Raw genomic sequence first — 26,088 nt, 5'->3', positions numbered from 1 at the left:
TTTAACTATCAAGAAGGTACTTGGGAAAGAAGAGATTTGATTTTGAATAGATGTTCTTATTAAAGTTCTAGTAGATGAAGAATTTGAGATTAGCTAAAGAGTACTAGTTATTTGTTGATTTCATTTGCCCATGACTATTCTTATATTTTTAAAAAAGCAGATACTTGAATTGCTACGTTTTTGTTTTATCTTTTCTTTCGTTTAAGGTATCATTTATTTTCATGAAAGACAAAGTAGAGGACTTGGTTTTGTCACTGGCTCAATGACATATTTTGGCAAATACTTAAAACTCAGCTTTTTAAAGCTCCCTAGACTTTTCATCATAACTTTTACTCTCACAGCAACCTTGTAAAGTAGTTAGGAGAAGCCATATTTTCACATTACAATATTAATTTTTTTTAAAGCATCCTTGAGAGACGTGCCCAGTGGTTGCACTTCTAAGATTTTTCTGTGTGTGCCCCATTATATTAATTTTTGAAAAGAAGCTCAAAAAGTTAAACTTCTTCAAAGTACCAGAGCAGAGACCTTACCTATTTCTTTTCACGTCTATCACACTTAGTTTCAGTGAGCTTTAGCACCATTACAGAAATTAGTGCAAAGTCTTAGGGCTTCCCTAAGGAACAAAATATGGCACTTTGAAAGGCAAAGTCAAAATTATTTATAGCCTTAATGATCATAGTTGGTTTTTTCAGAAGTGTCCTAATGACAGAAAATTACTGCATATTTGGTAAATTAAAAATAACATTTTAAGGGGCTAGGCCCCTGTGAGGCCTGCATGATCTGGGGTGTGGCCTTGCGCAGCCACAGTAGTAGAGGGTAAGGGGGGGGTGTCAAACCGTCAACTGTTTCCTGACTTTGTACTTCAAGGTACTTTGATGTGGCTTTCCTCCATTATCTTCCTCCACCTCTTGAGTGAATGGCCATGAACTGGGCTACAGGAGTCCTGTGGATCACCAAGTGGGTAGGCTCCCTTGCCCAGAGATCGCTCTGTGTCCCAGCCAGACTCACACATCCTGCTGAGCAATGGCTGACCCTTCACTCCCGTTTCCAAGATGGCTACTGCTACTGTCAAGTGTGAACTTATTAAGAATTTCACTTCAGAGGAAACCGTTCATCACAATAAGATCTCCATTATAGGAACTGGATTGGTTGTCATGGCCTGTGCTAATAGCATCTTATTAAAAGGCTTGAGTGATGAACTTGCCTTTGTGGATGTTGATGAAGGCAAACTGAAGGGTGAGAGAGTGGCTCTTCAACATGGCAGCCCTTTCATGAAAATGCCAAATATTGTTTCCAGCAAAGATTACCTTGTCACTGCAAACTCCAATCTAGTGATTATCACAGCAGGTGCATACCCAAGAAAAAGAGAAACACACTTTTATGTAGTCAAGTAAAATGTGCCCATCTTTAAATTAATGATTTCTAGTATTACCCAGTGTAGTCCTGGCTGCAAACTGATATTTGCTTCCAATCGAGTGGATATCTTAATTACGTAGCTTGGAAGTTGAGTGGCTTTCCCAAAAACCATGTTACTGGAAGTGGCTGTAATCTGAAGTCTACCCATTTCCATTTCTTCATTGGGCAAAGGCTTGCTATCCACTCTGAAAGCTGTTATAGATGGATCCTTGGTAAACATGGAAACTGAAGTGTACCTGTGTGGAGTGGAGTTAACATTGCCGTGTCCCTCTGAAGGATCTAAACTCAGATATAGGAACAGATAAAGATCCTGAACAGTGGAAAAATGTCCACAAAGAGTGATTACCTATGGCTATGAAATGGTTAAAAGGAAAGTTTATATTAATTGGGCCATTGGCCTAACTTTAGCTGATTTAACAGAAAGCATTTTTAAGAGTCTTAGGAGAGTTTCCACCATAAGTAAGGACCTCTATGGAGTAAATGAAGTGTTCCTTAGTGTTCCTTGTATTCTGGGAGAGAATGGTATTGCACACCTTACAAAGATAAAGCTGACCCCTGAAGAGGAGGCCCGTTTGAAAAAGAGTGCAGAAAAACTTTGGGAAATTCAGAAGGAGCTCATGCTTTAAAGTTGTTTAAGCTACCATTCTGAAGTTATTGAAGAGATAGTAGTTACAGAATTGTATAACAAACTTGAATAAACATGAATTCGTAGAAGTTGGAAAAAGGAAATGGGGTATAGTGACTCCCCTGTTTATTTAGCCCTCCAGCTTTTTATTTAGCATCCAGATGCTGGATGATACTTACATTTTTTTGTTTTTACTATTCCTAAGTAAGTGTATCTGACTTTGTTTCCATTGTCATACCAGCTGTGACTTTCTTCTGCTTCCTGCTTCTGCTTTTAAGGACTCGTGATTATACTGGACCCACCTGGCTAAGATAATTTACTATTTTAAGGTTAGCTAATTAGCAACCTTAATTCCATCTACAAGCTTAATTCCCCTTTGCCCTAGTAACCTGTACATTTTCACAGGTCCAGGGGTTGAGATATGGGCTTGTCTGGGGCCATTATTTTGCCTACCACAAATATTGACTAAGAAGGCTGAGACTATTTACTTCCTACTACTTACTCTTGAAGAATCTTTGGCTTTTTATAACCCAAATATGGAAAATCAGCCACTGATAAAAATATAGAATAGAATGAAAGCAAACTTAAGAAAATTAACTGGCCATGAGAATATTGCTAAACTATAGCACCTAACCAGACTGAAGTAGGATTATAGAGGAAAAAAAATCTTTATTTTAGGGTTTCTTTGTTGTTGTCATTTAATTTTTCTTAAATTAGTATAATTACATGATGATTTTAACTTAAAAAATACTTCAGTTTACATAGTTGTGTCATATATTTATGAGGTTTTTTTTGCTGGTCTAGATTTTAATTTTTCATAAACTTAAAAAAATTTTAGTGCACATGTAATATATAATATTGTACACCAACTGTACTTCAATGAAAAAAAAATTTTTAGCCTCACATACACTATGATTAAAGCATACTAAGATAAATAATAAAGTAACTTGACTGAACATATTGGAATGTTGGCTTATACATAAGACTAAGTAATACAGCACCCTTATAGAAGACAAAATTAAATGTGTATGTTTGTTAGTAATAACTGGAATATCTGAAATTCAGACTAACTGGGTTTTTTAGTAACTAGTCAACTTTTTTAGAGCATTACACTGTCTATAAGTTTTATGGTTTTTGTTGTAGTATCTAAACTCATTAATGAGTTGGTTGGAGCATAGTGCCTCTGATTTAAGTTTCAGATCCTCTGTGTAGTTAACTTCATCTAAATTTTTTGATGACAGATTTGACTCTTTTTCCATAACAATGTCTGTATAAGTTAGATCATAAAAAGAATCTAGTAAAACAGTGTGTTGCATTCCATGCAAATTAATAATTTTCCGTGCTGTAAGTGGATATCATATCATTTTCTGCAATGGATTTTTACTTCACAGCGGCAACAATAACAAAGGCTTTGTGTGAAGGGTAAGGGTACCATAAATTCCTTACAGAAAATTACTTTTTTCATTTTTTAAAATGTGTCATATTAAGTCAGTACCAGAATAAGTTTTCTAATTTTTTATTTTCCAAGGTTTTAATAAATCACTTATTATGTGTGATAGCTTCATACTTATTTCTACTATACTTACATCTCAATTGTTCAGAATTTCTGATCTTTCTTTATAGGTGATTTCTGTATCTAATTTCTTTTGCTTCTATATAAAAGTGTTCATGTTTCTTAGAATTATTGCCATCTGGCTTGGGAAGACCTACTTTATTGTGTCTTTTTCTTTTATAGTCTTCAGAGTTGAAGAAATCCTTGAACAAGCAGACTACCTATATGAAAGTGGAGAAACAGAAAAACTTTACCAGTTGCTATCCCAGTACAAGGAGAGGTGGGCTATGTATGATAGGCCTGGGTTTGTGGTTTCCTGAAATTTTTTGTTATTTAACAATTAAAATATTCTTGGTGCTTGGAATTTTTATAGTTTTTAAAAGTTTTTACTTCAAAATAATACTTCTTAGAGTTTAATTTATAGTATGATTTTTTTCTTAATGTTAAGTGACTCAAAAGTGCTACCTATATCTCATTCAGAAAAGGTGGTTCTACTTATTCTAGTTGAATGTTGAAATTGTTTTTCATTTTGTTATTTTACTTTGAATACAAGGTAGTCATTGAATAGATGTTTATCTTATCTATATGTATATTTCTCATTTCTTCTAAATTAATTTCTTATTGCTTTAAGATTTGAATGAGCTAGGATGATTTTTTGTCACCATTGAATGATATCTGTGTATCGCTGTGAAGGACAGTCTCATAGAGGAACTAAAAATACCTCCTTTTTCTATTTTTAGTATTAGCTTACATCTTAGTCTGGTGTATTAATGTGCCCTCATTTTTGGGGGGAGGATGAAGAAGGAGGGAGATTCAGCCCAATAAAATAAGTCAAATCAGGCTAGATGGCATTTCCAGATCACTGATTTACCTCATCTCCTGAACTAAAAATATTGAGTCATTTTCAACTACCTTTCTTAGATTCCCCAAACCAGTTTTCCCCACAAGACCCATCAATTTTACTTCCTAAATATCTATAGGATCCAACTTTCCTTCTCCATTGTTCCCTCAGTAACTTGAGGTGGTTGGCTTGGCATTTTATAGTCATTTCAGTTACTTGAAAAGTAAGCTACAAGGTAGTTATTCCATATTCATTGAATTATAGTTATACTATTGCTACCTTTAGTTTCATTCAACTTTATGTGAATAGTATTTTTGTTAAGAAATGTATAATGTAGTAGGCTTAAAGACAAACATTTAATAAAAAGGAATTTAAGGTTAGTTTTTAAAGAAATATTCCTAACTTTTAAGCTTGGTTTCTGTTTTATTTATTAGCCATTTCAAGTCTTATATAATTATATTTAAATGGCAGTTCTTCAAGGAGTCCAAAGCTTTAAATATTTCATGCATCATGGCATGGATGATACATTCAAAGATAAGATTTATTTTGAGATTACATTATATTTAATCATTCATTCATTAACAGATATTTATCATATATTTTTTGTGTGCCAGGTACTGTATTTGGAGCTATGGATACAGCATTTTGTTTTATAGAGCATGATCTTGTCTATAAATTTATGTATTTTATGGTACTGTCTGAACCAGTTAGTGAGCTGTCTGAAGCACAGTGCCACTGAAGTCAAGCTTCAAGTTATAATGTTGAATTTTGTAGGGAAAGTGTTCGGAGAATTCAAATATTTCAAAGATATTTTCTAAGGAAGTTAGTATTTTAGATATTATAAGTAAGTTAATGTTTATGTATAATATTGGATATTTTGTAGAAAGTTTTGTCAAATACAGTTTTTGTATGGTAGAAAATAATAAATTTAACATGAAAAACGGATTTTGATATCATATTGCTCGCTGTATCCTCACTGACCTGAAAGACCGTATGTATTCATTAGTGATATGACCTTTAACAATTTTAAAATTGAGCTAAAATGGTTGTTGTTTTATATTTATTTCAAATCAGTGAAGATGCAGAGTTATTGTGGCGTTTGGCACGGGCATCACGTGATAAAGCTCAACTCAGTGGAACCTCAGAAGAGGAGAAAAAACTCTTGTTGTATGAAGCCCTAGAGTATGCAAAAAGGGCACTAGAAAAAAATGAATCAAGTTTTGCAGCTCATAAGGTGAGGTGCTTACAGTACTGTAACTGTTACCATGTACTGAGAGGGACATTGGTCTGTACTTACCTACTGTCTCTAATTTACATAGGAAAGAAATAGCTCTCTTTTAAAGAAGTAGGGAAGAGGTTTATTTTTATAACATTTTTTTCAAACAGAAGTAGTTCTTTGCATTCTTGAACATTTATTCTAAGTTCATTAGTATGTTTGATAAATTACTTTTGTGAAGGCTTATTTTTAAACCAGAGTGTTAGTAGTTTCATGAATTACCTCAATCTTCATTTCTAGTAGTACGAACACTGGACAAATGTTTTCTCATTTTCCTCACATTATATTTCTGTTTTATGTGGAGGTAGGAGTATAGCAGCTGGACAGCTAAGACCTAGTATAACTTTTTACATGTAACTCCACTAGCTTCTGGATTTCCTGACTGGTTTAGAATGTTATTCAGTGGCTACTGTGGGGAGACTAGGGGACATTATTGGTATTTTGAATTAGGACATCACTTTATCATACTAGACTGTCCTCAGTGGAGCCCCCAAATCATTGTGATAACCAAATTCTGTCTCCATGCGTTTCCAAATGCTCCCTTTAGGGGATGGTTCTGTCTCCCCCGGACCCCCACTTCTACCGCTACTTGTTTATATTAAGGATGAAACATACAGACCCTTTAAATTTGCTGAGACTTGTTTTATGGCCCAGAATATGGTCCATATTTGTAAATGTTCTTTTTGCACATGAAAAGAATATTTATTCAGCTGTTGTTGGGTATATCTCATAAATGTCATTCAGGTCAAGTTGGTTGATAGTGATGGTGGTGTTTGAATCTTCTATATCCTTACTGATTTTCTGTCTACTTCTATAAATTATTGACAGAGGGATGTTGAAATCTCCAAGTATAATTGTAAATTTATCTGTTTTTGTTTGCAATTTTTTTAGTTTTTACACCATGTATTTTAAAGTGCTGTTATTAGGATTATAAACATTTAGCATTGGTATTTCCTTGATGCATTGACCTCTTTATCATTGTAAAATGATCTTCTTTATCTCTAGAAATATTCTTGGTTTTATAGTCTACTTTGTCTGATATGAATGGAACCACTCTTGTTTTCTTTCGATTGTTAACATGTTACATCCTTTTCTGTCCTTTTACTTTTATTTGTGCCTTTATATTTAACTGTACTTCTTGTAAGGAGATGCTAATTCTTGCTTTTATTTTTACTTGTTTTATATTCTTCACATTATGTAAAATTCACCATTGTAATGTATACACTTCAGTGGTTTGTAGCATATTTTACTATGGTGTTCAACCTTCACCACTATCTAATTCCGGAACATGTCCATTACCCCCAAAACAAACCCCATATCTATAACCAGTTAGTCCCAGTTGTCTCCTGCTCCTGTCCCCTGGCAAGCACTGAGCTACTTTCTGTCTCTATTAATTTGCCTATTCGGACATTTCATGTAAATGAAATCATACGTTATGTGGCCTTTGTGTGTCTGGCTTCTTTCACTTAACCATGGATGAACAACGTTCATCCATGTTGGTATATGACAGTACTTCATTCCTTTTTATGGCTGAATGATACTCCATTGTATGGAAATACCATTTTTGTTTATTCATTTATCAGCTGATGGGCATTTGGGTTGTTTCCACTTTTTGGCTATTATGAATAATGCTGCTATAAATAATTCCGTACAAGTTTTTGTGTGAACGCCTGCTTTTATTTATTTTTTTAATTGAGGTAAATTCACATAACATAAAAGTAACCATTTTATACATTTCGCATTTTTATACCATTAGCATTTATACATTTACAGTGTTATGCAATAGTTATCTCTCTCTAGTTCCAAAACATTTTCATCACCTCAAAAGGAAACCCTTTACCCATTAAACAGTCACTCTCTATTCCCTCTTATTCCCAGCCCCTGACAACCCCTAATCTGCTTTCTGTCTCTATGGCTTTACCTACTCTGGATATTTCATAGAAGTGGAATCATACAATATGGGATAATTTGTGTCTGACATCTTTCACTTACATTGTTTTTGAAGTCCATTCACCTTGCAGCATTTATCAGTACTTTATTCTTTTTTATGGATGAATAATATTTCATTGTATACCACATTTTGTTTATCCATTCATTAGTTGATGGACATTTATTTCCACCTTTGGCTATTGCTTATAGTGTAGCTATCAACATTCGTGCACAAGTATTTGTTTAAATATGTTTTAAATTCTTTTGAGTATATACCTAGTAGTGGAATTACTGGTTCATATGGTCATTCTATGTAATTCTTTTTGAGGAACTGTCAAATTATTTTCCAAAGTAGCTGTACCATTTTACATTGCCACTAGCAGTGTATGAGGGTTCCAGTTTTTCCACATCCTTGCCAACACTTGTTATTGTCCATTTAAAAAAATTATAGCCATCTTAGCAGGTGTTAAGTGGTATCTCATCATGGTTTTGATTTGCATTTTCCTAAGGACTAGTGATATTAAACATCTTTTCATATACTTATCAGACATTTGTATATATTCCTTGGAGAAAATGTCTATTTAAATTCTTTGCCCATTTTTAAACTTGTCTTTTTATTGTTGAATTATAAGAGAATATTTTCTGTATACTAGTCCCTTGTTAGATATATGACTTGCAAATATTTTCTCCCATCCTGTGGCTTGTCTTTTCACTTTCTTAATAGTGTTCTTTGCAAAAGTTTTTAATTTTGATAAGGTCCAATATATTTATTGTTCTTTGATTGCTTGTGCTTTTGATGTCATATCTAAAAAACTTGCCCAATCCAGTGTTACAGAGGTTTTCACCTATGTTTCTTTCTAAGAGTTTTATATTTTTTAGCTCTTACATTTAGGTCTTTGGTACATTTGGACTTAACTTTTATGCATGGTGAGAGGTAGGAGTCCAAATTCTTTCTTTGGCATATATATATCCAGTTGTCCTACCACCATTTGTTGAAAAGATTATTCTTTCTCCACTGAATGGTCTTGGCATCCTTGATGAAAATCAGTTCAACATAAATGTATGGGTTTATTTTTGAGCTCTCAGTTCTATTCCATTGGTCAGTGTGTATCCTTTTGCTAGTACCACAATGTCTTGATTACTATTGCTTGGTAGTAAGTTTTGTAATAAGGAAGTGTGAGTCCTCCAACTTTGTTCTTCTTTTGTTTTGACTTCTTTTGTTTTGACTATTCTCAGTCCCTTAAATTTCTGTATGAACTTTAGGCTCAGCTTGTAAAGTTCTGCAAAGATGCCAGTTGGATTTTTCAAAGGGATTTCATTGAATTTGTAGATCAATTTGGGGACTGTTACCATCTTAACGATATCTTCCAATCCATGAACTTATGCATTCTTCCCTTTGTTTAGGTCTTTTTTTTTCCATCAGTGTTTTGTAATTTTTCAGTGTCAAGTAACTGTCAAAGAGGATCTTCAAAGTAGCAGGAAAGAAGGCTTTTAGGCAGAACTAGAGTAGCATTTAATTTGGAGGGTTTTTTTGTTGTTGTTGTTGTTTTCCTTACAACTGATATTCCTAGATCTTTGTGAGCTCTGGATTTTTAAACCTTTTGGGTGGTTCTTTTCTCAGCCTTGGATAGTCTTTTCATATGCAAGCGATGATCTTTACTCAGCTGAAAAGGGTGACCCTCTGCAGTTCTTCATCTGGAGTTCTAGCTCCGGTCAGCTATTTCTTCTACAGTATTCTGCTCTGTGAACTCCAGACACCTGGGCTTCCCCAGACTCCCAGTTCCATCTCTTCAAAGCAGAGACACTGCTTGGCCTATTTTGCCTCCCTGGGCTTCAACCTAGAAATTTCTTCAGGGCAGCCATGGGGCTCATTTGTTTCTCGTCTGTGAGATGTCACTGTTGCCTGATGTGTATAATACCTTGAGAGTCTTTATTTCTTATATTTTGTCTGCTTATTTTAGTCTTTCAGGCAAGAAGGTAGGTATAGTGTCTATTACCCCTTCTTGGCTAGATTATCTGTTATAAAAGAAAAGTTTTCTTTAAAAATAATGTAAACTCATTACAGAAAATAGACATTTTGGAAATTGAATAAAAGTACCAATATGGAAATAAAAATCACCCATGATCACAGCTCCTACCATCAGCTCTTGCTAGTATGATCATTAATTAACAGTCCTATGTAGTAACTAAACGCCAATCTAAGCAGAATGTTTAGGATTCATCCATAAGTTTGTGTTTGCTTTGATATAGATGATAGTTAAATGCATAAGAGAAGGTGATTTTATCTAGAGCCCTGATACGTGGGAAAAGATCAGAGCACCAAATTTGAAACACTGTATGACACCTCTAGTCATCTGAATTTGGGCAGCTGGGTGACTGTCAATGGAGATTAAATGAGCATAGTCAGTGTGTGTTTTAAATTATACTCTTTTATTTTCAATAAAAATATCAAGATACAAAAGATTTTGGTGGAGAATAGATTTAAACAGAAGTTTAAGTATTAACATTTTTATGGTTATAATTATTAAAATTTCACAGATATAAGCACAAACAAAAAGAAATGGTGCGTGTTTATAAGAAACTGTTGTATCTCACAGAACCCAAAGGCAAGATGCATTTAGGCTTCAGGAAAAACTGGCTCAATTGCTCTGAGGCTTCATTGTCTTTCCTCTTTGCTGTTATCTGCAAATCTTTTTTTACTTTAGTTTTTTTCTCATCCTCAGTTTTGTGACTTTCCACAGCATCTGGGTTTATGAAGCTTGGATATTTTGGTTTTGGTTCTTAGGGAAGAAACTCAGATTATCTCAGTTTGGGTCTGTGTCCAGCTATGGGTGTGGGGACAAGGTCACAATTGACAAATGTGGCTGTTATTACTATAACAATGAAGGTGTGGGAGAAGAAGCAGCTCCAAGAAAATAGGATAAGAAAATAAAATGATAATTATTAAATCACATGTTTCTCTAAATTTATATTCATACCATAAATATGAATCGTTATCTCCCCATTGTGTTGGTAACTTTCTTAGAGATTCACTACCCTCTGCCTTGTATTATAGTTCTCTAAAAACATGTCCAAGTTCCTTGAGGGCCATGTCTACTTTTTCTTGTATATTCCAGTATATTTAATACAGTTTTTGTGCTCGGCTTTTTATTAAATGACTACTGAGGAATAAATATCAATAGTTATTCAGTTTTACCTTGTATTGAATGGAATACTGTTGAGTATTATTATTCTTACACCTTTTTTTCTTCTATTTTTAGTGGTATGCAATCTGTATTAGCGATGTTGGAGATTATGAAGGAATCAGGGCTAAAATTGCAAATGCCTACGTGATCAAGGAGCATTTTGAGGTACTGATGAACTTTAAAAGTCATTAGTTTTCTGACTAGATTTTTGTTTCACTTATCTCTTGCTGTATAGCAAACCACCTAAAACTTAGTGGCCTAAAACAATGACTATTTATTTCTCACAGTTCTGTGGATTAACTGTGCACAGTGGTGCTTCTGTTCTGCTTGTTGTGGCTTAGGTCATTTAGAGGGCTACATTCACCTGGACCCTCAGCTGGGACGGGAATGTAGAAGATGCCCTCTCATCTACAACAGTTTCTCTCTACTTTTCTTCTCATCATTTAGTAGTGTAGCCCAAGCTTCTTTATAGCATGGTAGCTGGCTTCCAAGAGTGAGCATTCCAAGGGAAAATTTCCATCGTGCAGACTTTTATCAAGCATGTTTGCATCACATTTGGTAACCTGTCGACCTAAACAAGTAACGTGGCCAAGACTGGAGAACGTGGGAGAGGCTTATACAAAGTCCTGAGTGCCAGGAGGTGTAGTCTCATCTAACAATCTAATACAATTGACATACCACTCCCAAAGGTAATAGTACTGTATACGATTATGATCTCTGTGTGTGTTTTAATATTTCCCCCAAAGTTAATTTACTTATTTATAGTAAGCTCTTCTTTAGGTGCCAGAAATTCTCCAGGAGTTTGTATATTTCATGATGTGCATACACACTATTCCGTTGTACAAAAACAAACAACAAAAAAACTGCAGCTAAAAACCCAGTGTATTTGTCTGTCTTTCTTTCTTTCTCTCTCTCTCTCTTTCATTTTTGGCTGGGTTGGGTCTTTGTTGCCACGCGCAGGCTTTCTCTAGTTGCAGCGAGTGGGGGCTACTCTTTGTTGCGGTGCATGGGCTTCTTATTGTGGTGGCTTCTCTTTGTTGCGGAGCATGGGCTGTAGGTACGCAGGCTTCAGTAGTTGTGGCACGTGGGCTCAGTAGTTGTGGCTAGCGGGCTCTAGAGCGCAGGCTCAGTAGTTGTGGCGCACGGGCTTAGTTGCTCCACGGCATGTGGGATCTTACTGGACCAGGGCTCGAACCCGTGTCCCCTGCATTGGCAGGTGGATTTTTAACCATTGCACCACCAGGGAAGTCCCTGTCTTTTGATATTATAGACCATCTCAAAAACACACAGGAAGAGAAAGTGATGAAAACAAACATATTTATCGTTATAGTCTCAATTCCTAGTTAATGTAATGACTAGTGGAAAAGAACATTGGACTAGGAGTCAGGAGACCTAGCTTCTTATTTGGGCATCAGTAGTGTGTGTGTATATATATATATATATATATATATATATACACACACACACACACACACACACATATATACGTATATATTGATAACATATATATTTCAATTTAATAATATACATTTTTCACGTTTTAAGACCTTTGAAATCAGATTGCATTATATATAATCAGTGGTATCTTATAATTGGCAGTGCTTTTTTCTTAGTGGTATATAAAATAATGATGTGTCATAACGTTTATGGTATCTTAGATTCAGTGAAATATAGTAATTTACTTAGTGTCATTAGATAAATCATTTAAATTACTCTATACCTTGGGATGTAGAAATACCTGACAGATAACTTCCAATGTGAATAATGAAATACTGCAGAAAATATATTAATGTATACTTTAAAGAAACAGTGAAGGCTATAGATTATTTAAAAATAACCAATGTTTTTTGTAAGTTTTCAAATGTGTATGTGTTATTTAAAAATGACAGTGTTAAGTATTTACATGCTAAAAGATCATTTATACTACTTCTATTCAGATTCCATTATTACATCTAAAGTCATAAGGAATTATTATCTTTGCATTGTTTTTGAAGACGTTTAAACTAATGGCAGAAAGAATTACAAAAGAAAAGGTTTGGAGAATAGCCCCTCTCAATCCATCCCAAAAGAAAATTAAACTGTAATGCCCCAAGGCATCCATTGTATATGATGAATTAACTTCTCTTCCTTGCATCAAAATGGACTAGCTCTGTACCATTCTTGGTAGAATGGAAAATGTAGTTACTCATATAATTTTTTGTAGGGCTTAATTTTCTAGTGGAACTCTGATTGGGAAAGGTTGCTTTCAATATAAGTTGTATATACTTTAAAATATATTTTGCTATGTAAATCATATCACTCTATTTATAGAAAAGTAAAAATTAGGTCAGTGCTGATTCTTACCCATATTATTGATAACAGGATTTCTGTCAAGTCATACTTGATTAGCCTTATTTTAGCTATTATCTCTCCCGTTACTAACATTATGATCAGTGGTGGTAATAAAGAGTCTGAAACTTATGAAAGGTAAAAATAATGATGATCCTGATGACAGAAAATATTACTGTGTTAAGCACCTCCTGTTACTTGTTCATTTAATTTTCACCACAACCCTATAAGGTAGGTGTACTACTTTCTTGATCCTATACACAAGCAAACTCAGGCATGGAAAGAATATAGAACTTGCCAAGGTCAAAAAGTAAGAAGTCATTGAGCTGTGATTTAAACCTTGGTGGTCTGGCTTCAGAACCACTCTGGTAACCAGTACAGGTATTTGAAAATGTGTATCCCACACATTATCAACTGAAAGTGAAAATATGTGTCTATAGAAGAGCATGAGCTAGGGAGTCCTAATTTTTTTTAAACTTTTTTTATCATTAGTAGGATTAACATTAATCTATGAGATTTCCTGAGTGGTTTTCAACAAAATAATGGATAAAAGGAGGAGTCATTTCTTTAAAGTTATTCTGTAGTTTATGTTTTACATTAGTTCACATAGGACTTTCACATAGTAAATAGAAATTAGGGAGACTTTATCAATATATTTTATATAATACATAATTAATAAATTCTGTGAACAAGTAGTATTTATTTTTCCTTTTTAAGTGTAGGTGGGGAAGTTAAACAAAATTTGCACGTAGGAAGAGACTTTCTAAAATTATTTTGTATTTTGTTCTTTTAACAAAGAATACTTTTACTCAATAGTCATATAGGATTTGCCAAAAAGGAACTTTCTTATTTTTCCTTTAATCTAGAAGAAATATTGAGAGCTATAGATTATTAGTTTTCAAAATTAGATTTGTTTACAGATTTTGTATTTTCTTCATCTTGATAAATCCTATCATTTTCTGAATCTTTTTTTAATTTTTTAAAAATTTTATTTATTTTATTATTTTTGGCCATGTTGGGTTTTCATTGCTGCGCGCGGGCTGTCTCTAGTTGCAGCGAGCGGGGGCTATTCTTCGTTGCAGTGCACGGGCTTCTCATTGCGGTGGCTTCTCTTGTTGCAGAGCATGGGCTCTAGGCACGTGGGCTCAGTAGTTGTGGTGCGTGGGCTCAGTAGCTCCGGCGGCATGTGGGATCTTCCTGGACCAGGGATCGAACCCGTGTCCCCTGCATTGGCAGGCAGATTCTTAACCACTGGACCACCAGGGAAGTCCCTCTGAATCTTATAAAATAGTAACCTTAGTATAAGGCCTTGATAGTGTACTGAAATAAATTTAATTAAAGAATTAGGAGGGGTGCAAGAGGGAGGGGATAGGGGGATATATGTATACATATAGCTGATTCACTTTGTTATACAACAGAAACTAACAAAACACTGTAAAGCAATTATACTCCAATAAAGGTGTTAAAAAAAAAAAAAGAATTAGGAAGAAAGTTGGTGTTGATTATCAGAAAAATTGAAATGCAGGGTTGCAATTGTTTTTAATCATGGTTTCTTCAGCAAACATAGTAAAGTACTTATTGGTGTTTAGGAAACAAATATGATTCATTTTCTCATTTCTTGTTAGAAAGCAATTGAACTCAACCCTAAAGATGCTACCGCAATTCACCTTATGGGTATTTGGTAAGAAAATTTCTTTAAATAAATATTTCAATGGTATTTAGTATGATCTTTTGTAGTATGTATACATATCTTGTTTGGTAGTATATAAAAAAGCAAAATGTAAAATATTTAAAAATATTATTTGGCAGTCAAGAGTGTTTAATCCATTATATTAACTAGCAGTTGTACTGGTTATTTAGTGTTTCGTATTTAGAAAATACTAAATTTGATTGTGATCTTGTTAAACATTGTTATTCAGATCATTTAGAAACGTACTAAGACTAAAAAGGCATTGAAACTTTTCGTTAGACCTTTAAATTCCTTTTTTTGGGAAAGACTATTCTTATTTACCAGACTAAATGGAATTGGATTGATCTAACTATAGTAATACAGTAGGATGCCCTAAGAGGGTCTTGGTATCTTCAAGGTGTGTCAAATACAGTCTGATTCATCTGAGGTATAATATAATCTGACTTTCAGTATCTTTCCATTTTTATGTAACCTTTGTTCAGAGCACATCATTATTTTGCTGGTATGAGCGTACACCAATGTGTTAAATGCTTACTGGTTTGAGAGTCTTTCTTGAGACAGGTTTGCCACTGTTTTCTTTGGGTGTAGTCTACAGAGCTGAGTATTTATTGTCTTCTATGAGGGGTAACAGTGTAAAGTCCCATATCAAACTCTTTTAAAAGAGAAGTAAATATCCTTCAGGATAAAGGACACATTTAACTAAGAAAACACTTACTGAGAATTAATGACAATTGAGGAACAGTCAGTAATTAAGATGCTGGCAAGCAAACATGAATGAAATAGTTTCATCCTCAAGGAGTTCAGACCCTAATCAAAGATCCAACACTTTTTTTCCTACTTATTTCAGAAAATTGTCAAGAGCTTTGGATGTTAATTAAGTATTTGCCACACCCTTTCAAATATGTAGACTTTAAATTGTTGGCTGCCATTGTTATTTAGGTATATCATGTTTAGTTTTATTATTTTTCTTTTTTTTTTAACTTCTCTGAGTTAATTTTTATGTAAAAAAATAGGGGTAACGATTCTATTTCATTTAGTTATTGTAAGGAGTAGATGAGAGAATCACTTAGCTCAGCACTTGGCACAAAGTGAGCACTCAAAAGGTGAATGATCTACTGTATTATCATTACTGTTATAAATATTACTTACTATTTTTACTGTCACAGTATACACTGTAATTGATGGATCAACATAAATCAGTCCCTAGATAATTCAGTATAAATATTAACCTACTGGATATTATGTAAAGTACAGACTGTTTAAACATATAATAGGAGAAGATTCCTTTTATATCTGTTAAGTTGCTTAGTTCTCTTTAAGAACTAATTTGAATGTACGTGTCATTTTATTTCCCTATAGGTGTTACACATTTGCTGAAATGCCTTGGTATCAAAGAAGAATTGCTAAAATGCTGTTTGCAACTCCTCCTAGTTCCACCTATGAGGAGGTAGTGTGATGTCCTTTGTTAAGTTAGTACTGATTTCTTAACTGCTGTGCCACTCTACAGTGTCCACACATCTGGAGTTCTGATCAGTGAGGGACTTGAGCACGTTTCTAATGATGCAGTGCAACTATCTTATCAGAAAGGCTTAATAATTATTATCTGTGACTGGTGAGTGTTTTTTTTTCCCCTTTAGGTGAGTGGCTGATAATTCTGGTATATTGTCAGCTAAAATAACCCATGGCTAAAATCTACCTTCATTTTCTGCTTGAAATCTATACCATATAAAAATGATAAAACAGAACAAGAAATATAGCATTTGCTTCTTAGCATGTTTTAGGTACACATTCTGTAAGGTAAGAGTCATTTACCTGGACATTAAAGCATGTGTTTGTATTGATAAATGAAGAGTAATTATAACATTTTTTTCACAGCAGGTTTGAAAGGCTCATGGTCTTTCATATTTCCAAGGCCTTTTGCTTCTCCTGTTAAAAATAAAATTTGAAAGGGATTTCTGGGCAAATATTTTGGGTTTACTCATCACAAAATTTTCAGAGTAAGGAAGCAGACAGTTGAAAAAGTTGTTCCAATACTTGTATCATAATGTTTTCTGTGAAGCTATAGTGCAGAATTTGATGCAAAGAATATTTAGTTGTATAGTTAGAACAGAGTTGGGAAATATTTGTTATTAAAAAGAATGTGCATTCTAAGAAAAAAAGACACGATCAGCAGGGAGTTTCAGACTGACCTTAAAATTTTATACAGGAATTTCAGTAATAAAGGGCTTAAAAAAATTCATTGGCATGACTTATATATCACTGAATAAACTCAGCTTTTGATTTTATCTAGTTTTTATTGGTAGTCCCTGTTATGATTTAAGAAGAGAAAGGTCAAAGTATCTGAGTTGCACATGATCATGTTCTTTCCTCTCTGCATGTGATGCCAGTTTGGTACGAGTTCTAAGTAGCAGTCAAGTTATTACTAGAAATGGTCCACATAATTGTAATCTGTATTCTGATGATTTAATAGTGTTATGGTCAATTTTGCTATATTAACCTCTCACTGTTGATGAATTGACCGTTATTATTTTTTTTTAGCATCTTTATTGGAGTATAATTGCTTTACAATGGTATGTTAGTTTCTGCTTTATAACAAAGTGAATCATCTATACATATACATATATCCCCATATCTCCTCCCTCTTGTGTCTCCCTCCCATCCTCCCTATCCCACCCCTCTAGGTGGTCACAAAGCACCGAGCTGATCTCCCTGTGTTATGTGGCTGCTTCCCACTAGCTATCTATTTTACATTTGGGACCATTATTTTAAGATGTTTTAATTTACTTCCTGTCTTATATTTAATATAGGAATAGATCTTTTGAGAAAATGCTTTTTTAAAATTGACTCTGTTTTAATACTTTTCATTATGTTTGGGTGTTTTGTCTTTTTAACAGGCCTTAGGCTACTTTCACAGGGCAGAGCAAGGTAACAAATTTTTTATTTCACATACTAATATACTTAAAATTGTATGAATGCTTCACATATAATAGGAATTTTTAAAACAAAAATAAGTTATTCTGATACACTTCATAAACTTCTTTTTGAGCTAGACGTTATCAAATAATTTTTAAAGTCCTTATTTAGTAGAGATCACCTGAGTAAGAAATAGACTGCTACTGAATTTAGAGCTGTAATTCTGGAATGGTCCTTCATTTGATGTAATTCAACCTTCCTTTTTGAGAGGAGGCTTTGACAGATTAACTGTTTATTTAAGATCACACAGCTAATCGGAGGAATTTATTTATTTTCATTTAAAGTTTTTATTTTTTTTTAATTGAAGTATAATTGACATATAACATTGTATTAGCTTCGTGTGTGCAACATAGTGATTTGATATTTGTATACATTGCGAAACGATCACAACAGCAAGTTTAGTTAACACCCGTCACCTTAGTTACAGGAAAATACTTTTTTAAGATGGACTCTCTCAGCAAATTTCACATGGCACTGAAATGAGAACTCTCTGGTTTTAAAACAGGCCAGTTTTTGTTCTATTGTAGATATTGTCTTTTGTGACAAAGAGTTTCCTGCACTCTTACTTTGAAGAAATAGCCAGCCTAGAGAACATCAGCCTATCCTAAGATTATCCTTCCTAATATTAATAGGAGAAACTAAAGAAGTAAGGGACATAAGCCTTTGTTACCAAGTACACACCCCCCCCAAAAAAAAAACATTGCAAATATATTTCTATAAAACTTAATCAGAAGAAAATTAAAGACAATTTATTAAATTTTAGAGCCTACTCATATGGACTTGTTCAGATGTTTTCATGATAGCAAAGCATTTTTTAAAACATTTCTTCTAAAGAATTTTGTCTGAATTTTAACTGTCTGTAATACGTTAATTCTGATTTACTGTTAACTACCTTCCATTGATATCCTCTCAATATGGTAGTTTTACATATCATGGATATGATCTGGGAATGCAGTTTCCTCAGAGACTTAGAAGTGTAATTGCAAAGTTAAAATAGGGCCTTAGAGGCTTAAGGATTCGGGTTGTTGAAAAAAACATGATCATACTCTTGTGGAACTAAAATAATCCTTGGTAATTCCAGTCATCCTCCAGGTTTTACCTTCAAGGTCACTTCCTCTGGGGGGGGGCCCTCTCCTTATGGCCCATGTCTGGTTTAGAAGCTCCTCCTATGCTTTTAGTACCTTTTACTTCCTCCATCATGGCCCTTATCACTCCATAGTATGAATATTTGTTTACATGTCTAAAACTAAATTCAGGGAAGATGGGGACTCTGTCTTCTTGCTCACAGTTGAATCCTCATTGCTTAGCACATAATGCTTGGCAAATTGGCTGAATGAGTAAGTAGATGAATGAATGAAGGAATGAATTTACTTAACTCCAAGGAAACTTTAAGCACATCAACATGGCATCTCACAAATATGTTCAAATTAAAGAAATAAAACAGTTTTGGGTTAAGGGGCAAATGGAGTTAATCATAAATTATATCCAGGAAGAATTATGCTTTGAATATAGAAGGGTCCCAGGTTGATAGGAGGAAACTGTAGAAATAATTAATGAAGTTAGTGAGACAGTCCCATGCTTTCATTCATAGGCTTTTTGTTCACATTTTTGCTTCAGCCAAGAATCCTGCTAAAATTCTATTCAGCCTCCAAGTTAGCCCAGGTGTAACCTCTTAGTTAGTTGCTTTTTCTTTGGTTTCTCATAGCACTTTAAAATTTGTACACCTATCAAAGCATTCCTTTTATTCCTATATTACATTTAGTTGTGCTCATGCTTGTCTCTCCTTTTCATTATAAATTCCAAAAGAGCAGAGACTTTGTTTTATCTATGCTTAAACACAGCCCACATTCAGTAAAGGTTGACCAAATGTGTGTGTGTATACACACACACACATATCATCATGATTTCATTTACTCATTCAACAAATGTATATTGAGTACAGTTCTAGGCACTGTTCTAGGCACTTAGGATGCAGGGAGCAAAAGAGATGATAAAAAGAAAACCCTTGTCCTTCTGGAGCTTATATTCTATCAGGACCCTCAGTTTTCCATCTATTAAATAGAGTACCAATTTTATAAAATTGCTGTGAAAATGAGAAATGTGTGTAATATAGTGCCTGGCACATAGTAAGCACTCAGTAAATGGTAATTATAAAATTTTTTGATATGAATAGTTGAACAAAAGAGTATTCTAATTAGCCTAATCATTTATTGACCACACAAGTATATTATTGGAATTTAGATGAAAAAAATTAAGCCTTTAAAAATAAGAGCAATACTATTTCATATGAGATAAATTTAAATTGTTTTTCTTATGTACAGTGGATCCAAACTTCTATAGCAAAAACTTGCTCCTTCTAGGAAAGACATATTTGAAGCTACACAACAAAAAGCTTGCTGCTTTCTGGCTAACAAAAGCCAAGGACTATCCAGCGCACACAGAGGAGGATAAACAGGTAAAACATCTCCAATAAAGTAAGGCAGATAGGTTTCCACTGAGGCACATTAAGTAAAGGTGAATCAAGAACTTCTTTAAAAACATAATTGTCCAAATGCGTATTGTTAAATAACAGTGTTTATTTCAAATGTGTATAGCAAATATTTAGTTACTATCAACAAACATGTATGAATTACTTGCTGCAATATAGAATTATTCCTGTTTGACATATATATAGCAGATCGAAAAAGATTTCTAAAACATAAAAGGCAAGGGACATGTACTAATGTGGACGCGTTAAGTTCTCTAAGAAATTTTATTCTTACAATGTGCTATCCTGGATTTTTTGGAAATTCTTAGAAACTATAAACTTGTTTCACAAGTTGATCTCTGTGCTGTACTGTTTATTTATAATATGTATTCTTCCATTTTAGATACAGACAGAAGCTGCTCAGTTGCTTACAGGTTTCAGTGACAAGAACTGAGAATTTTTCAGTGAAATATCTAAGAAGCAGTGCCTTTTCATCAAATTATAAAGATAATAAATACATTAACTATACTGTTCTATGGCTGTTTTCTCAGTTCTTTTAATGTTGTGACCATTTAACAAATTAAATATACAAAATTCTAGATTTCTTCACAAATAACAAGGCAAAAGAAATAATTGCTACAAGAGTGGTAGACAGATATCCATGGCTTAGAGGCTGAGATTATTGTGCACCTGAGACACCAGCAATACAAAGGGTATGAATTGGATCACATCAGGATGGGAGATCAAGAAAAGAAAGCTCTGTGGAAGAGGTGGCATAGGGGGAGTGCATTTTCTAGTTGGATTGATTCAAAGCTGAGATCTTGCAGAGAAGGTACAGTGAAAGTTAGGAGGTTAGGATGATGAGAGTTCTTGGTATAAAGTATTTAAATGATGTATCTTGGAGCCAACCTGCATAAGGAAAGAACTCAAGTCATGAAAGGACTGAAAATGGAGTGGTTTCTTTTTTAAAATGTGAGGTAGTCTTACAAGTGGTTTGATTTTGTCACTAGGCGAGCTCAAATTCTATTCCCTAATGGGGTGAAAGGAACACAGAACTCAAGGGGGAAATGGAAATTAAGATGTTTTAAATAGGCAGGACAGTGATACTGGGGGTGCCACCACTACAAAAATCTTAAGTTTTGTAAAAAGTAGTATCTTGAATGCCACTTATAGAAATCTGAGTGTATGTGTAGGTGGATTTTTCTCAAAGGGAAAACGCAGGTAATGTTGTGGGTATGTGCTGTTTCAGTTTATCATGTATATTTTCAAACAGAAGGGAAAACTGCAAGTATTGGACTCTTATAAACCCATCTCTGGTTCAACAACTGCTAATCTTTTGCTATATTTTACTTATGTGTGTATATATTCGTATTTATATATATTTCTAAACTTTTAAAATTAATAGCAGACAACATATTTCATCCCTAAATACTTCAGCATTCATCATCTCAGAATAAGGACATCCTTCTAAACAAATACAAGTCCATATCACAACTAGAATGTTAACAGTAATTCTTTATCATCATCTAATATCCAACCATATTCAAATATCCTCAAATGTCCCAAAATGTCTTACACTTTTAAAAACCAGGATTCAAAGATCATAGATTGCATTTAATTTTCTGCCTTAGTTTTTTTAAAGCTAGAACAGCAACCTCATCTTTTTTTTCTCATATCATTGACTTTTTGAAGGGGCCAGTCCAATTGTCTTATAGATTGTCCCTCATTCCAGAATGGCCTTGCTGACCACACTTAAAGAAACACTGTTCCTTCTTATTTTCAGGGACTCAAGTTAATTATATGTATATTAGATCTTCTTTGCCTTTTATATTTATCACTTTCTCTGATTTTTCTTTTACCTCTCAGTTTCATTTTCTTGTCTTTTTTCATTTCTATCTTCCATGTCCCTTACTGTTTTATGTTTTCTTCCTTAGATACTATTTGTCTTCACTTCGGAGATGTTTGTTTTTGTCTTTTTCTTCAATTTTTTTTTCCTGATTGATTTCAGTTAACAGGCGTTTCACATCCTCATGTTGTTTGTCCAGTTTTGAATTTTTGAATTTCTAATTTGGATTTTTTTCATGTCTGCAGTTAATTTTTAATTCATACTAGTATATTGTGCTTAAGAATTTTACTGTTTTCTCTGTGTTGAGCATTTTCATCTGAAATTTCCTCATTTTCAGTTTTCACTTTAGAGTGACTTTGAAAATTATTTTTTGGAGGTGTGACTTTTGTGTGTGTGCTGAGTTACCAGCAACGCCAGGTTATCAAATGGGAGGTAAGGGGTTTGGATTAGTTCAGTAATAAATATCGTGTGCTACACAGTTTTTGTAAAATAAGGTATCTTTCAGTAGTAAAGCCTTTTATGGAGGGGAGGGGAGGCTCTGTCTTGGATATTATACAGGGCTTTAAAATTTTTTTTTTCCTTTGAAATAATTATAGATTCATAAGAAGTTGTCAAAAAATAGTACACAGAGAGGTCCTGTGTATCCTTCCCTCAGTTTGCCTCAATGGTAACATAACTATAGTACAATATCAAAACCAGGAAACTGTACAGTCCACAGACCTTATTCAGATTTTACCACTTTTAAGTGATCTCACTTGTGTGTGTGTTCTGTGCAGTTTTGTCACGTGTAAATTTTTGTAACTGCCACAATCAAGATACGGAACTGTTCCATCACAAAAATTCTTAGTGCTATCCCTTTATAGTCAAACCCATTCCCTGCCATCATCCCTAATTCTGACAGCCGCTAACCTGTTCTCTCTAATTTTGTTATTTCAAGAACATTATATAAATGGATCGTACAGAATGTGACCTTTTGGGATTGGCTTTTTTCATTCAGCATAACTCCTTTTTGAGAAGTATCTAAATTCAGTCAATAGTTCCTTTTTATTGTTGATTATATTTCATTGTATGGGTGTACCAGTTTATTTAACTATCCACCTTAGGCCATTTAACCTGTTTCCAGTCTTTGGCTGCTATGAACTTAAGGCTGATATAACTATATCAACAAATTTTCATCTCTGTGGGATAAACGTCCAGAAGTGTGGTTGCTGGGTCTTTTATAGAGCTGCTATCTTTTTTCTCTCTTTACAAAGGAATAGCTGCCTTCTCCAAGATGTGGTACCTTCCCAAGATTCTGATTATGTGTGCTTCCTCAGCCTCTTTCTTTTGACTTCCCAGGAGTCTGACTTACCAGTTCTCACACTGGTTCTTCGCATTTCTCCACTCAGGGTGGGATCTACTACTTCCGGGAATGAACCCTGAGACCCCATTATATTCTCCTTACTGTGCAGTCCCTACTTGACCTGGTTCTTGTGTGTTCCAGAGCTGACTGCTAGTTTGAGATGCCTGTTTCTCCACATATATGTAAACAGAAGTTTGTAGTATTCTGTCTTCTAAACATATTACAGACATGGGCTGTGGGTGATTATAACTGCCTCTTATGCATCTGTTTCCTTCCTTCTTTTAAGAATGAGAGAAGAAATCTGATTTGGAATGTGGCTGTTATCCTACTATAATCTGAAAGCTCTCAATTAACTCCCTGTTACCAGAAATTTTCCTAAGTGTTTAATCATAGACTGTGGACTTTGTAAAAATGAATTCTCTCGGACTCACTTTTTAAAATAAGCATAATTACATGGAGAAAACAAAACAAAAAAAAAAACAATAACCTAATGGAATTGTGAGGATTAAAGAACATGTATTTACCGTATCAATAAATATTTAAAAATGCTATTATCATCTGATTGTGTTCACCTTGGTCAAGACTGGGGAGAGAAAATTTGGAATTTAGGAGATGCCGCTTTTGTTCCAATTTCAGTATACGTGCTGCCAAAGTGAGCACAGGAGAGGCCACTTTTGGACTTTTACTCTGTTGATTTGGGGGGGGGGCGGTTTCCCCTTCTCCTTTTATTTTTTTGTTGCATTTATGTGGTGTTCACTATACAACATGTTTGGACTGTGCCTGGGCATTATTGGGAAGAAAAAATAGGAGGGGTTGATTACTTTGGCAAGGGCCATGAAGTTTTTATTTAACCAATGTCCTGTTCTGGCCCATTGCACTGCCCTGTATGTTTCTGTCTTGTGACTGAAGAATATACAGTAGGTACAAAGGAACCTCATTAAGGTAAAGGCTCCTCTGATGTGGTCTGGGCTTTTCCCTTGAGAGACAGACCAAATCCCCAGTAGACTTCAAGTTTGGCTTTTAAGTTCAATGGATTAAGAAAAGTGGGGACTGTTATAAGAGAACCTTTATTCTCTCATCTGCCTATTTCAACCGGAGATTTCTGTTTGACTTCCGTAATGCCCACTAGAGGATCTTCTTAGGTTCAACCAAATATTCAGACTCAAAAAGCCCATAGTAGGCTTCATCTGGCCCCAATTTACTCAGAAGCACAGAAACCATAGCTCACCCAGCAGGTCATTGTCAGGCCTCCTTACATTCAAAAGATGACCTTACAGCAGCAGTCTGTGTAGCAGCATATCCATGCAGCTCCCAGGAGTATCATCTCCCCAGGTGACAGCTCAGGAATCTCAAAGGGAAGTACAGTTACAAGTGTCCACATTCTGGGAAGTCCAAAGCTAGGGTTTCCTATCAAGTGCCTGGAGTTTTCCCAGTCCAGATGCAACACACCAGTCAGGGGCCATTTTAAACAGAAGCAGCATTGCCTGACATTGTTGGCCCACACCACTCTATCTAGTTTTGAGAACTGGAAAAGCTAGGTGGTTGACCTAAGGCTGGAGGGCAAAGAGTTTTGTTAACCCTTTTGGCTTTAACTGCCCTGAAGTACTAAAAACAAAACCACCACTTGTAGCTTCTTTTCCTGGAAGACAACTAACCTGATTGCTGAAACTGTGTTGTTACCTGTGACCCACTGACTGGGCTGTTTACCGTGGCGGTGGTGGGTAGTGGCACTGAAATGAAGTGACAGTATGAACCTGTTTCTGAGCCTCCCTCGTTTGCTGATTTCCTCATGAAGTGTCTGTGTTCAGGCGAAGCAAGCCCTGCACTTCTAATTTCTCTATGCCTGGCCCAGCACAGGACAGGGATGGGAAGAGGGGGGAAAAACAAGTCTCAGGTTTCTCTCACTGCCACTGAGTAGGTATAGCAAGACAATAAATCCTGCCTATAGGTCTGGATTTCTATAATTAATATGAAAGATAGAAGGACCTGATGAGTTCTCCAAACCAGCCTTCTCCAGAAAGCTGGTTTGGTCTCTCTGTAGGCTCTGAGTAGCCTCATCTGTTGTACAGTAATTTCTTACCTGAAGTGAGAAGGGGGGATGGGCACCCTGAAAGCTTCCTGTCTTCATTCCAATCTGCTACATGATGTTCTCTCATACTTCTACTGAATGACAGTAACTTCTGTCCGCAAACTTCATCAGCAGTGGTACTTTCATGGTATAATTTAAGCAGCCCTTTTGAAGACTGGTCACCCTCTATTGCATAGTCTGTTCTGTACATTGGTTTTCTTGTTTTTTGTTTGTTTTTTATTCTTTAGGCATGAAAATAACTAGAACATTAATAGTGAGGATTTGGGAAAAGAGTATTCAACCAAGTGGATCACTGACTTTATTTCATCTTTACTATGGATTTTGAATAAAAATGCAGAAGACCATCTAAATTAATACGTAGAAAAATAAAATTTTGGCAAAACAAAAACTACTGTTTAGGGAAGTTAAATTGTATACTAGTATCTTCTGTATATACTTAGTAGTGAAATATGTTACAGTTAGCATTCTAAGACGTCAGTTCCATGGTTGTAAAAAAAAATTTTAAGTTAATGAAATTTACAGTACATAC

At 34.7% G+C, this 26,088-nt stretch overlaps 1 protein-coding gene and 1 pseudogene across 8 annotated transcripts in view; both read left to right on the top strand.

The window, feature by feature from the left end:
• RMDN1 (regulator of microtubule dynamics 1) overlaps positions 1–20,810 on the top strand; it is a 36,424-nt gene extending 15,614 nt beyond the window's left edge. Inside the window, exons 3-11 of one of the 7 annotated variants that reach the window (XM_082434038.1) lie at positions 3,777–3,873; positions 5,509–5,668; positions 10,900–10,989; positions 11,785–11,826; positions 14,778–14,833; positions 16,202–16,289; positions 17,737–17,767; positions 20,176–20,270; positions 20,686–20,810. In XM_082434038.1, the coding sequence (XP_082290164.1) occupies positions 3,777–3,873; positions 5,509–5,668; positions 10,900–10,989; positions 11,785–11,826; positions 14,778–14,833; positions 16,202–16,289; positions 17,737–17,767; positions 20,176–20,270; positions 20,686–20,736 (710 nt within the window). In that variant the 3' untranslated portion in view covers positions 20,737–20,810. Of the gene's footprint in view, positions 1–3,776; positions 3,874–5,508; positions 5,669–10,899; positions 10,990–11,784; positions 11,827–14,777; positions 14,834–16,201; positions 16,290–16,479; positions 16,627–17,736; positions 17,768–20,136; positions 20,271–20,685 lie in introns of those variants that run through there. The other 6 variants (XM_082434037.1, XM_082434040.1, XM_082434039.1 and 3 more) reach the window with 6 other exon arrangements.
• On the top strand, positions 1,243–3,770 carry LOC309647074 (L-lactate dehydrogenase A-like 6B pseudogene; annotated as a pseudogene). The gene has a single exon. The product of its transcript is annotated as an L-lactate dehydrogenase A-like 6B pseudogene (transcript).
• Positions 20,811–26,088: the final 5,278 nt, after the last annotated feature.

This window comes from Balaenoptera physalus (assembly GCF_965194825.1).
Source record: "Balaenoptera physalus genome assembly, chromosome: 17".
Classification (NCBI taxonomy): domain Eukaryota; kingdom Metazoa; phylum Chordata; class Mammalia; order Artiodactyla; family Balaenopteridae; genus Balaenoptera; species Balaenoptera physalus.
Note: the sequence above shows the minus strand (reverse complement) of the source record. Positions and strands in the feature narration are given on the sequence as shown.